This window comes from Poecilia formosa, unplaced genomic scaffold (genome assembly GCF_000485575.1).
Source record: "Poecilia formosa unplaced genomic scaffold, Poecilia_formosa-5.1.2 Scaffold59, whole genome shotgun sequence".
Classification (NCBI taxonomy): Eukaryota; Metazoa; Chordata; class Actinopteri; order Cyprinodontiformes; family Poeciliidae; genus Poecilia; species Poecilia formosa.
The window spans coordinates 1,074,358-1,087,292 of NW_006799998.1; the positions used below are offsets into that span (position 1 = coordinate 1,074,358).

Here is a 12,935-nt window from a genome sequence, read left to right on the forward strand (position 1 = left end):
TTACAAGTGTGTCTCATAAAATGAACATGTTTCCATCATAGTTTATCACTATTGATGTGAGGAGCGGCCATATTGAAACACAAAATCTGCCTCACAAGTTGTAACTGGGCTCCTCATTCTCAATGGGAAATCCACATCGGAGGGTGGTTTCCCTTCCCAAATGGGAAGCTGGAATTTCCCAGTTCCCACTAGAACTGGAATGCAGAATAAGCTTGCATGCTGAGGGAAAAGTGGGGAATTACAGAATTGCAGACCTGTGAGTTAATCGGGGTTTAGGTATTGCTCTGGAGGACAGCAAACAGGTAGACTGAGGGATGATGAATAATGAACTCAAAGTAACCTGAACTAGGCAAATACAAACCAAGGGGAAAGTAACAACACTGGTCTAAGAGAGTTAAATCCAAATGCACAAAGAACAGAACACAAGAACAGAAACCAAATATAACACAATTAATATGGCACAAGCACAATGGCAATAACAACTGAATGTGGGAAGACATTTTCTAACAATAATGAACCCAGAAAGAGGAATGCAGGAGAAAATACACAAACACTCCAAGTATTGTCACTCTGTTTATGTACAAATTTACCCTTCTTCACCAAACTTCTATTTCACTCTTCTGCTTTATGGAAATCCCGCAACCTCCTGGACATTTATGAGCACATTTCCATAAAGCTGTGTTTGTAGAGGTCTATTTATTCCCTTTATGGCATTAGAATATAAACACTATTGTGCTTCAAGCCAAGAATTTGCAAACAAAAGTTGAGAAAATAACTAAAAAAAAATAGTAAAGAAAACAAATATATATTTACTTTGTAAGCCTGTGGACAGCAGTCAGGAGCCCTAAAATATCTTGTTCCTAATTTTAAGCCAAGGTAGTAGAAATTCAATATCATTTCTTAAAATTGCTTCAAACCAGACTTTCCTAACTTGCAAACTGCCTCCTGTCTGCTCGCTCGCTTTCATCGTGCTCGGGTTGTCACACAGCTTGATGGGAGCCGGTGAGGTTTGAGGGTAATTGCCTTTTGTAAAAAATCTGAGTCAAAATGCAAATTTGTGTCAACATTTTTTCAGGTGTTCCTATTTTTGCAGAATAACTGGCAACAACAGATTACAAACAAAGTCTGACATATGACAGGTGTATAAATAATATTTGCAAGTACAACAGAGCCCAGCTGAATCACTGATTGCAATAATGGGAGCCATTAATGAAAGCTGCCCAAGTGCAAATACCATATCTTTTGTTTGGATCTCAGTTCTCAGCGTCACACCCAGCCAATATTTCTATGTTAATGTGGGAGCTGTCCTGCGGCTTTTGAGTGGAAATACTGAACTACATTTGTACCGAAAACGAGGAAGGGGGGGAGGAGGATATGCTGATTAGAGGAACATCATACCATACTGTGCTTGGAGTTTTGTTTAAAGAAATAACATGCAGTTAAGCCAATTTTGAAACAGGGTTTCCCTCTGGCCAAAGACCTGCTATCTTTACTCTAGATAATGTTTTTATTGTTCAAATTAGCACCTTTCTGCATTCATAAATACAGAAATGTGATATTGTAATCACCTTTACAACAGACATATAAAATGCTTTGGAAAAAAAAAAGAAAAAAAAACATTTATTTTGTTTGTTTCTCACATTTAGATATTGAATTCGTTAAAAAATATACCAGGCAAAGATTATGTGAGTGAATCCCAAATTTCAAGTTTTAAAAAATGATCTCATGTACTATGGGAAAATGAGAACGGATAACTTGGTTAGGGTTATGCCACAGCATCTCAATCACATTATTGTCTGGACTTTGACTGGGCATCTTCAAAGCCTTAATTTTTTTCTATGCATTTATAGTTGGTCTTGCTGGTGGGCTTCTGATTACTGATTACTGCATAAGCCAAGTCCGATTGAGTTTAAGGTCACAAAATGTTGGTTGGATAATATCCTTCAATAACTTCTTTGAGAGCAACATTTTCTCTTTTGTCAATGTCCATGTTTTGTACAGAACTTTTAAAAACAGGTTTAAAACTGCACCAAAGTGATATACACAAAATGATAACGCAATAGAATAAATTCTGTAAATAACTGCAAGTGGAAATGTAGTTAATCACAATGAATTTGTGTTAAGAGTGGAACTAGTTTTTCAAATAGGGCCAGATTTTTTTTTTTTTTTTTTTTACCATAATAAATTAAAAGTCCTCTAATTAGAATTTGTATGTACTTAAGTTTTTGCTGTCATATATAAAAATAATTTTGATGGCCTGAAACATTAAGGTGTGCAAAAATAAAAGCAAATGAAAGCTCCAAAGGAAAACATTTTTTCCCACAACACTGAACTCTCCATGTCCTTTCAAGAAATCACACCAAGACAGATAACAAAACCCTTTCCTCCCGTCTTATAATCTACAACCAGTAAAGGTCAATTGCAAAAGAAAAAAAAAAATTTTTTTTCACCTCACCCAAAATAAAACTGTTTTATTACGTAAGTGTGTGTTAGCCCTTATAAGAGGGACAATTATAAGAGAAGAAATGACCACAGATGAAACCAGTGCGCCTTCACTTACTCTTGTATTGAATGTAAAAAAAACAGAACACAGAAATCTCTTTTTATACAATTCTTAACCTTTCTAAGTACAAGTCGATACCCCATTTTTTTTTTTAGAGGAAATCAGGTATTACAGTTACTTAATACTTAAAACATTTCACTCCGAATTAATGTTGTCATGGCACTGTTAGAAGTAAATTAATAAAGAAAAAAGTAGAAATATCCCCTATCAAAATGATGAACAACAGTACATTACTTCTACTACTTCACAAAAATCACAAATTATTATTCCCATTTAAACAAATCAAACTGTCGGATGCCGAACGGAACATGTTGCTAACCGCTTACTGCCGTTAGGAGAAGAGCTAAGCAGCTAGCCAAACACTCTTCGCACATCAAATTAAACCAAGATAAATAATCCGTGACGCAAAACAAATTAAATACATACAAACTCGCACATACAGGGCTAGCATTCATCCATATCATTCTCCTGAAAGATTAATCAAATTTCTTACCTTATAAGAGGGTCAATTATAAGAGAAGAAATGACCGCAGATGAAACCATTGCGCCTTCACTTACTCTTGTATTGAATGGAAAGAGCGCACGAGTCCCCCTAGTGGAGTCTTTTGACTATGGCGCCAACGCGCCGCTCTTTCAAAGGACCCAACTACATTCCTTGCACACACCAAATCAAACTAAATTAATTCAGATAATCAAACAATCGAATCTAACATTAACAAGGTCAAATGAATATCATACCCTGCAACATGTGCACACTTAAATTATTAAAAGGCTCACTCATTTTGGCTAAGACTCGATCAGTACAGTAAATCTTAACTGTGTACATTTAAAAAAATGTATGCTTTCAGTTCTAACACATGGCCAGTCTATTCTAATACAGAAAGCTTCCTCATTTTTTTTTTCCTTCATCTTGAGTTTTCTTGAAAAAGTGTTGAGGCTTTATGCTAAAATTGACTTTTATTTTGTACTTCTGCACAATGTAGCCTGGTTTGAACCTTTTACTTCATATGCAAAGGTTTTTCTCCTTCCACCCTACATTATATCCCAGATATATGAAGAATACAGTTGTTCCCTGGTCCATTTAAAACCCTAAAAGATTATTCTGCTCTCTTTCACTGACTGGTATCTTTTCAACAATGAACTCCTTCTGATTCTTTGGAGGCTCAGTGTTGTGTGTGACTCAGAAAATGTTGAGGGGGAAAAAAAACAGCTGAACTTTATTTGGGGTTAACCATTAGTGATTATTCATTTTATATCAGACAACCAAACAGTTATGTTATAGTGTCCTGAGTGACTTCAGATGTTATCTGCTGCGTCAGAGCTAATTATAAGGAATAATATAAATTTCCAGGCAAATCATTCACAGTTTGTAGCTCATTCCAACAACGACCTCACTAATCAGTCCTTAGTTTTATTAATATTAGCCTATTCCTCTTCTTGCATTTTTCATCAGAGCCAGAGATGCACTTTGTTTATCCCCAACTGTATTTGTTCTAATTTTGTCTGAATAACATAAATCAGCCAGCACTGCTGTATTACTTATGTACTCAGCAGTTATAAACCATTAATTGGCTATTCTGGGAATAAAAACAAAGCAGTACTCAAAAATGAGAAAAGAAACAACAACAACAACAAAAAAACGCTTAATATGGAAATAAACTATTTAGGGATACTTTATATAGAACGGAAAGGCCACTGTGAGCTAAATAACAAGGACTATGTGATGTTTTATGGCTGTAATGAGCTGTCAGGTGTTTGTAATCTTAGCATAAAGATGCGACACAAACTTTTCTGCATTTACCTTCCTGTCTGTGGTTGGCATCAAGCTTTTAAATAAGATTACCTGCTCACTGTGGCCCCTTACTAAGAGCAACTGCCTCTTATGTAATTAGCACCAGATGCAGCAGAGACAAAGAGACTAACATGCCTACAAATGGCTCATTAGTTGTCTACTTCTGCATAAATTGAAGACGTCTACCTAAATGGGTTTATGTTGGCGTCTGTTAGAATCAGATCGTTTGCAGACACAAGTCAGTCTGTGCTCACACGCATAAGATATGAATTTTTTTTTTCTCCCATTCACCTTCTTTGGATTGCTGACATTCAACATTTGAGTCATGTCGGGTTGAACTTCATGCATCAATCATGCAAAGGATTATGACCACTGACCAAGGTGAATAACATGGATTATCTTTTCATCATGGCACCTGTCCGAGCGAAGGGATATATATAAGGCAGCTAGGAGATATTTTGTCCACCAAGTTGATGTGCTAGAAGAGAAACAAATTGTCAAGCATGAGGATTTGAGGAAGTTTGACAAGAGCCAAACTGTGATGGCTGAGTCTGAGCTTCTCCAACATGAAGATGTTGGACACAAACAAGCAGCAACCTGTCGCAGTTGCTGCTTGTGTGTGTGTAACGTTTATCTGATAGGAATTTGCTTTCTTTTACAACAGTAACGTAAAGCAAAAAATAAAAATGCTGATGTTCATGGATCATTTTAAATTACTGCATAGTTTTCTAATATATTCTGCCAGTATTCTAGAGAAATCCACAAGCTGATCACTGCTGGCCAGATATGATGCAGGAATTGCAATTGCACCTGAATGCTGCAAAAAAAAAAAAAAAAAAAAAAAATCTAGCTTTATGAATTACAATATTTATCACAAACATGCAATTTTTTTCACTATGGTGAATAACATGAAAAAACAAAAACAAAAACAAAAAAAAAACATAAGCCCACCCTAAATCCCTTTAAGGTGGAGGTTTGTTAAGCTACTCTCAGACATTTTCCCTGGGCTTCCTCCACCTCACCAGAAAAATCTTCACATTATGAACTTAAATTCAAGCTGGAAACCTTAGAATTAGTACTTTTGTCTTTGGTGGCTGAAGAGCTATACATACATCCCAGAGAAACATAACATAATTGTTCCTCATCTTTTAGGTCAAAACACTGAGGGTGGTCATAATGTTCTGCCTAGTCTGCTACTACATGACTTTTCATCCAGGTTGGCCACTGATGTGAGGACTGACTCCATCCTCCTCCTCTGTCCCTGTAGTTATCGCGGCTGCCCGCCTGTCCCCCCTCCCCCCCACAGTGGACTACCTTCTCTGAGTACTGCAGCAACACCAAACTGGCTATAAATCACATTGCATTATCACCGCGCCGCACTTTGCCTCTCTATCCTCCCCGCCCACCCCGCGCTTCCCATTGGCCTGCTCGGCTCCTCGGTCTGCCTTTCTCTGCGGGACATCGGTGCAATCGTACATCCCGCCTCCTTCCTTGGGGCCAGCGATTGGGGGAGAGGGCCTCTCCTTGAGCTGCCAATCATGCTCCGCGCCGTGCGCCTCGCGTTCAACGCTGCTCTCTGCGACGCGCCGAGTGCGGAGCGAGGAGACGCGCTGCATACCAACAGAGACGCATACGGAGCGGCTCGAGGTTTTTTGGCCGGGACGTACATCCTGCTCTCTGAGAAAAACATCATCAAATCAGATTATCGGACGGTGTGAATGTTTACCTCTCAGTTCTCATGCGTTTTTAGAGAAATTCTGCCTGTTCCTCAAGGCACTGAGAGCCAAACTAAGTCTGTCTGGGATATTTGGGCTTTCTGCTGTAATTTTTTTTTCCTGGCAGACAGAGACATATAAGAAAATCTCACTCTCTCTTTTCCTATCTTTTGCTCTCTGTCTCTCTATTTCTCTCTGTGTGTCTCCTCTCTCTCTCTCTCTCTCTCTCTCTTTCTCTCTCTCTCTCTGACGGGACTTATTAAAAAAAAAGTCGGATGTAGAAGAGTTGGACTATTTCTGCTGAGATTCATCCAGTGGGTCGTTTTCACACACAGAATTCCCGCAGCGGTTCCATAAGGAAGGAATACCGTAACATTTGAGCAGAAAATCAATCAGAACTCCATCATGGGCTGCCCTCTTTTGCGGAACACATTGGCTGGTTTGATCCTGGTTCTTCTGTCTAAAGGTAAGTTTCTTCAGTGAGCTTTTGCTTTTTAATATTTTGTTAATGGTTATGGGGGGGAATACTAATGGTGATGAGAAGGAAGAGGAGGAGGCTGGGCGTCCAAGCCTGCATGTGGATCACGCGTGTCTGCTGTTTTCTGTTTGCTTACACACCAGACGTCAAGAAATGCTGTTTGTACGCATGCACGCAGAGCGCGTGCGTGTGAGCGCAGAGCAGTGTACAGCTACTGGTAGACATCGTGGCTTAGCGTGGGCATCGACTGATGCATGTTGAGATGTTTACAGAAGAGGGGAGGAATGGACTCCTGTCCCTCGGTTCTCGGTGAACATTCCTTTACTACGTGACTTGAATGGGCCGGCGGCATCCCCACGCGCACGACGCATTTTGTGTGCAGGAGGGGAGAGAGAGGGAGCGGGGGGCAGGGGGGGAGACACGGGGAAGGCTGCGTGGAGTTAATTTGAGTACGGGTCGGAGCAATGCAGAGAGACAATGTTTTTGTTCTTTCCTCAAACCAAGGTCGAGGGAGAATGAGAGATGGATGGAAGGTTTTGGGATGTTAAAGAGATCCAACATGAGCTGCCTGGGTTTTTAAGGTCGGCATAAAACATTTTAATTCAGCTCAAGCGCACTTTAGGAACATGCGCCAAAAATTTGTGCCCCTATAAAAGAGATACAGTGGTCACTTAGCATTTTAACAAGGTTCCTACACATTTTTACTCAATATTGGAGTTTCCCAGATTCACGTCGTAGGAGTTTTTAGTCAGTTTTGCTTATTTTAAAGTTGACCAATGTGTTGAATACAAGTGGCACTTGTGCAAGAATTGTGTAAATGGATGATTAGTTGGATGGACTGACACATGGATATATTGATGGGTGACACAAACAAGGCTGGCTGGATTGATGGATGAATGAATGAATTCATGGGTCAAATTGTGGTGGCCAGACAACTGGACTAGGGCATCTCCAAAATCTGTAGTTCTTATAGTGTTTGCAGAGGTCAGAATCATTAGTGAACAGGATAGGCTGTTACACATCAACTCACATTAATTCCAACAAGTAGCTACTGAGCCTCAAATTGCTGAAGAAGTTGAAGCCGGTTCTGACAGAAAAAGGCATCTAAATCTACAGTGCAGCTTGTTTGCAGACCAGTCAGGGTGTCCATTTCCAAAAGTGCAATCAGTTGGCACCCGAGTATCAAACATAGACCATGAAGCAGTGGATGAAGGTGGCCTGGTCTGATGAATGACGCTTCATTTTTCATGCATTCCTTCCCTGAGGGAAAACCTGGAACAAAGAAATGCCATTGGAAGGACAGTTAATACCAAGGTTATTGTTCTGTTCAGATCCATGTGGATTTTTCTCTCACCCACATCATCTACCTAAACATTGACCAAGCACACCCTTTAATGGATAGGATATTGATTAATGGCTATATCCTCAACGTATCAGAAATATTTCATGGTTGGTTTTAGGTGGGGAAAAGTTTGGATTCAAAATTTCCCTAATCTCAATTCAGTTCAACATATGCGGCCTCCATCGTGCAGCTTGCAGGACTTAAAGGATCTGCTGCTAACATCTTTGTGCCAGAAATCGCTGCACTCCTTTGGGATTCTAATGGAGTACATACATGCATTTAAAAGTCAGGGCTGTTGTGGAAACAAAAGAGCACCAACATATAATTAAAGAGGCGGTCATAATGTTGTGCCTTATTGGAACATTTTTATCAAAATCATCCACTACGTTCTCACTTTACAGCTGGGCGATCCACGACTCACTAGCTGTGCACATACCATTCTCACCATATCCTCTTATTTCCCTTGGCCCATCAAGCTCAAATCCTCACACCTGTCTCAATTAGTCCTGCCTTAGTCTGGTGGGAAATCAGTATATAAATAAATTACTCTGGCCGCTTAATAACAATAATTGATGTGTCAGTGCAATGCGATATGAGGTTAACAATCTGCAGATGCAGACAGGCCCGTACCCTCCTGCTCCTGACTTTCTTGTGGGCAATGAAAGCCCAGCCGGTCATGCTTGGCTTCCTGCAGCAAGCTCCCCATATCCAGCCCAGGCAGACAGCAGACGGACAGCCCTGCAGGACGTACGCACAGAACACAAAACCACAGCAGGCTACGGTGTCACACAAACCAACCCCACAACAAAAAAAGTGAGCCTCATTTCAGATATCATTTGTCTGAATTTGTAACCTGTGGCATTCTTTGCGATATGAAGGGGCGATCAATCATCTCAGGCACAGCTGAGGAGTGATTGGACGCTGATGTAAGCACATTGCCTTACATGTGAATCAGAACCATCTCTGAGCGGGATGCTGCCTTCTACTGCAAAGTGCTGTAAGGCCTTTCCCATGTCCATCTATTTAAGGTGGAAAGCATGCATTATAAAGGAAGAACAGAACTGTTAAAAGGCTGCAGCTCAATGCTTTATAAATCATGCATCAGCAGAACAATCCTTCATATCTGTGGCCCCAGGAGACGTGTGCACACTGTGATTGCCTAAATACTTCACCGACACTGTTTAGCAGATTGCATGTGAGTTATCATCGGCTGTTTAATGACGTAGAAGACACATTTCTCTATATTGTAGAACTATTTCCACTGAATTCTGTTTATTTAATTCTCTCATTCTCAAAGCAGAAATGTGTTACAAGAGTTGCGCATGTTTTGCACACGCACTCAGAAACAGTAAAATATGATTCAGACCTGCACAATGGCATGCCTGCCAGAGGACTTTTCTGAGCTGCAAAACACCATTAAGCTATTCAAAGGTTTCCCACAGACTTGGCCTGTGAATGCACAAACCACACCACGCATGTGGTATCCAGGTCCTGGCATGCCATCATACCTTTCTCTTTCTCATTCATTTGCCCTTATTACGTGAAATACACAAGTATGGTTAGTCTGGATGGATGGCCAAGCGCCTCCTGAAATTCACGGCAAACCATCTCTGCATTCCTGGCACGTACACCGCCTGTGATTACTCAAAACCTGTTTCATTACTGAAATCAGACCGGGCACTGGACATTATGGCTGGAATATATCCTTACAAATATACATATGAAATTAGAGAGAGACTTCTGTTGTAATAGAATACTTTAAATATTTAATGTAGATAATGATTCCATTGCTTATTCAGGAGAAAATGGAGGTAAGAAGATAATTTGTTCAAGATGCAACAAAGATCCCAGCAGGGTGCATAGCAGACGGGGCAGGAAAAAGCAGGGAGGGGGGACGTCCTCGGCATCATAGTGGACATCTTCTATGGAAGTGTTTCCCAGTGCCGTGCATGTTTTAGATGTTTCCCTGCTTCACTACACCTGATTCAGCTGGTTGCAGTTAATTGTTATTGCCTGTCAATTGGAATCACCTGGGCAGGGAAACACCTGAAACATGCAGGACAGTGTGTCTTGAGGACTATAGGGTTGGGCAACACTGTTCTATCGGGCCTGTTCATGTTAAATGGAAGCTTTAGTGCGAAAGAAATCTTATGATTTGATGCTCCCTAAAATAAAAGACATCCATTCCCACCACTGCCAGTTTTAGTTTGGTCTAGAATGAATGTCTGTAAGCTTATTCATCCTCAGAGTTTATTTAATTGCGCAAAGTGTCTCGGGGTAACATATATCTTAACTTTTCCTAATTACAGTTAGCGATCGTAGTGGTTGTTTCCCCTTGGATTCTGAAGATCTGATTTGTAGGTTCTGATTCAGCAGCTGGGTTAAGGGGTCTCACTTGCTTAACTTCTGAACTCGGATCTTCAAACAGGATAATTACTCCAGCATTGTGTTTTCCACTTAAAGTAGTTAGGAGTTTACCAGCTGAGCCGCTGCCTTGCAAATCTCTTGCGAGGCAAAAAATAAAGCAGTATCTCCTTTAAAGAAAGACCCCAGCAAGCAACAGATCTCTATTTAGATATTATCATACCCAGTAGTTTACATTTTGTTGCTGCTAGGTAACAACCAAAATATTATATTTGGACCTCTGAATTAATTTGGTTTTATTTATTGTGAACAGCATGTGCCTCCCTCTGCTTTGTTTTGCAGTCAGCTTGAAGTGTTCATTTCCGTCTTCTGGTCCTTTTTATTAAGTCTGCCATAACCAAAAAAAAAAAAAAAACAGCATAAAAGGAATGGAAATTGTTTTTAAATTACATAACGATTGTCGCCCATACTGGACAGGACAAGAAGCACTTAAGATCAAGCTTTTTACCGATATCCGATAATAATCTAATATCTGTAAAAGTGTGATTTATGAATTGTCATCTTTTATCTATTTGGTGTTACAGCTTGAAGAGGAAGTGGGATGAAATTGTGAATGGTTCTCTTTTTTTTCTTTTTTTCCCCAAGACAGTAGCTGACAGATGAAATTATAGGACCGTTTCATAATTGCTAGTAAGAAATAATGATTTTGGATGCAGTATGCTGTTGATTTTTTTTTTAGGCAGTTTTGCATAAAAACAGTTAGTAGGCGAAATAATTTTTTTCGCATTGAATTACTGGATTGTAAATAATTCATAATATTTTCTTCAAATTGACAGGAAAAAGTCAACGTCCTCAATAGTTAAGTTATAATTCCACTGGGTGTTGGTTTAAAAAAAAAAGTTTAAATTAAATCAGATAATTTTATTTTAGTTCTAATTTTATAATGAACCTGTTTTCCCTTGTTCATAAATGCCCTGAAATTCCAGTTTCACACTGACATATACAGAGATCATATTACATACATATTGTACGGAACCAGTGCAACAGACGGGTCTTCCTAGCAGCATAGTGGAAGCTTCGGTAAGAGGAAGTGTAGAAAGTAGGAACGCAGGTGAAAACACGAGAGGTCGCTTTGTAGCCCACCATCCTTCTTGTTTCAGCAACATATGGAGGCCAAGTGGGGTCAATGCGCATTGCAAATGTTAGCACATAGACATCCCTCTTCATGCTGGATGCTCAAACACACATGCATGCATAAACACACACACACACACATACACACACACACACAAGTCCTCCACTGGATCAACAGTCTTGGCTTGGAGATGAAGAGAAGAGAGTTGCCAGCATCAACAGATGCCTCACGCTCCTATTCTGGAGGGGCTTCTGGTTTTTCTCCCTCCCTTTGAAATCCACGGTCTCTGTGAGCTGTTGTTCTCCATGTTTGGCTTAGAAATGCTCTGCTGGTTTGGCAGATTTTTATTTATCTGCCAGTGTTCAAGTGAGAGGGCTATGATTGGTTGTGAAGAGCCTCGGGGACAAGGGTGGAAGGTATAACCAGAACTGAGAGGGCCTGTGGTCTGAAAATTCTCCCTAGGGTTTTCTTTTTTTGGTCTCCCTCTCTTTCTCTGCTGTTGTGTGGTGGTGTGCCACATTTGCTGCCTTTACAGTGAATTTGTTGCTGCACCGTTGAGTAGATCAAACCTCAAAATGGTACTGTTTCACAGCAGAGAGACAGGTTGGGAGACTGAAAATAAAGTGAATTTTATTAATCTTAATTCAAGCAATGTTTAAAAATATATATATTTTAATTACATGTTAAAACACACGAAACCTGGATAAAACGGCATATTGTGAAGAGGGTTGACTTCCCTCAGATTCTGATGTTTTATGCCTCTTTTCTAAACTACAATGATGAACCAAACTGGCACAAGTTTTAAGGTTGCCCCTCAGCTGTTGCTGCATATTTTCTACATTTTAAGACACCTCTCAGATGAGGTAGTAAAACATATTCATACCTCTTGAACTTTTTCCTATTTTGTCACATTTCAACCAGAAACTTTAGTGCATTTTATTAAAATGTAATTTGATCAACACACAATAGTCCATATTTGTAAAGTAGAAGGGGCAGGATATGGTTTCCATCATTTTTATTTTTTTATTTTTAGTAAATAATCAGTGAAAAACAAATTAAAGGTGTGGCATGTTTGTTCAGCATTACTTCTGCACATCATCGTGAAGTTGAAACATGTTGTTTTCTGTGTCATGTTGTGGGAAGGTTTTTTCTTGGGGATAGAGAAGCTGGTAAGTGTTGAGAAAATTATTGGAGGGGTAATTCTGAATACATATGGATGCCACACCTTTCAGATTTTTGGGGGTAAAACATCTTAACTGTCCTTTTCTACTACAGTATTATGCACTATTAGTTAAAAGTTTGGTAAACTACATTTAAGTTTATGACTGTTATGTGGCCATATGTGAAAAAGTTTAAGATGTATGCATACTTTATAAAGCACTGCATTCAGCTCAGGATATAGTGGGTATGATTATTCAGAAGTAACACTGATCACTTGTCTTTGAACATATGAGGCACATGGTTTAAACTCTTTATAGAAAGAACACATTTGCAGTCTGAACAATACATATAACACACACACACACACACATACACAAGTCCTCCA

At 39.6% G+C, this 12,935-nt stretch overlaps 1 protein-coding gene across 1 annotated transcript in view; it reads left to right on the plus strand.

Annotated features, from left to right (window-relative positions):
* Positions 1-5,894: 5,894 nt before the first annotated feature.
* iglon5 (IgLON family member 5) overlaps positions 5,895-12,935 on the plus strand; it is a 143,019-nt gene continuing 135,978 nt past the window's right edge. The window contains exon 1 of the mRNA XM_007553817.2: positions 5,895-6,536. Coding sequence (XP_007553879.1) covers positions 6,476-6,536 — 61 coding nt within the window. The 5' untranslated portion in view covers positions 5,895-6,475. The remainder of the gene's footprint in view (positions 6,537-12,935) is intronic.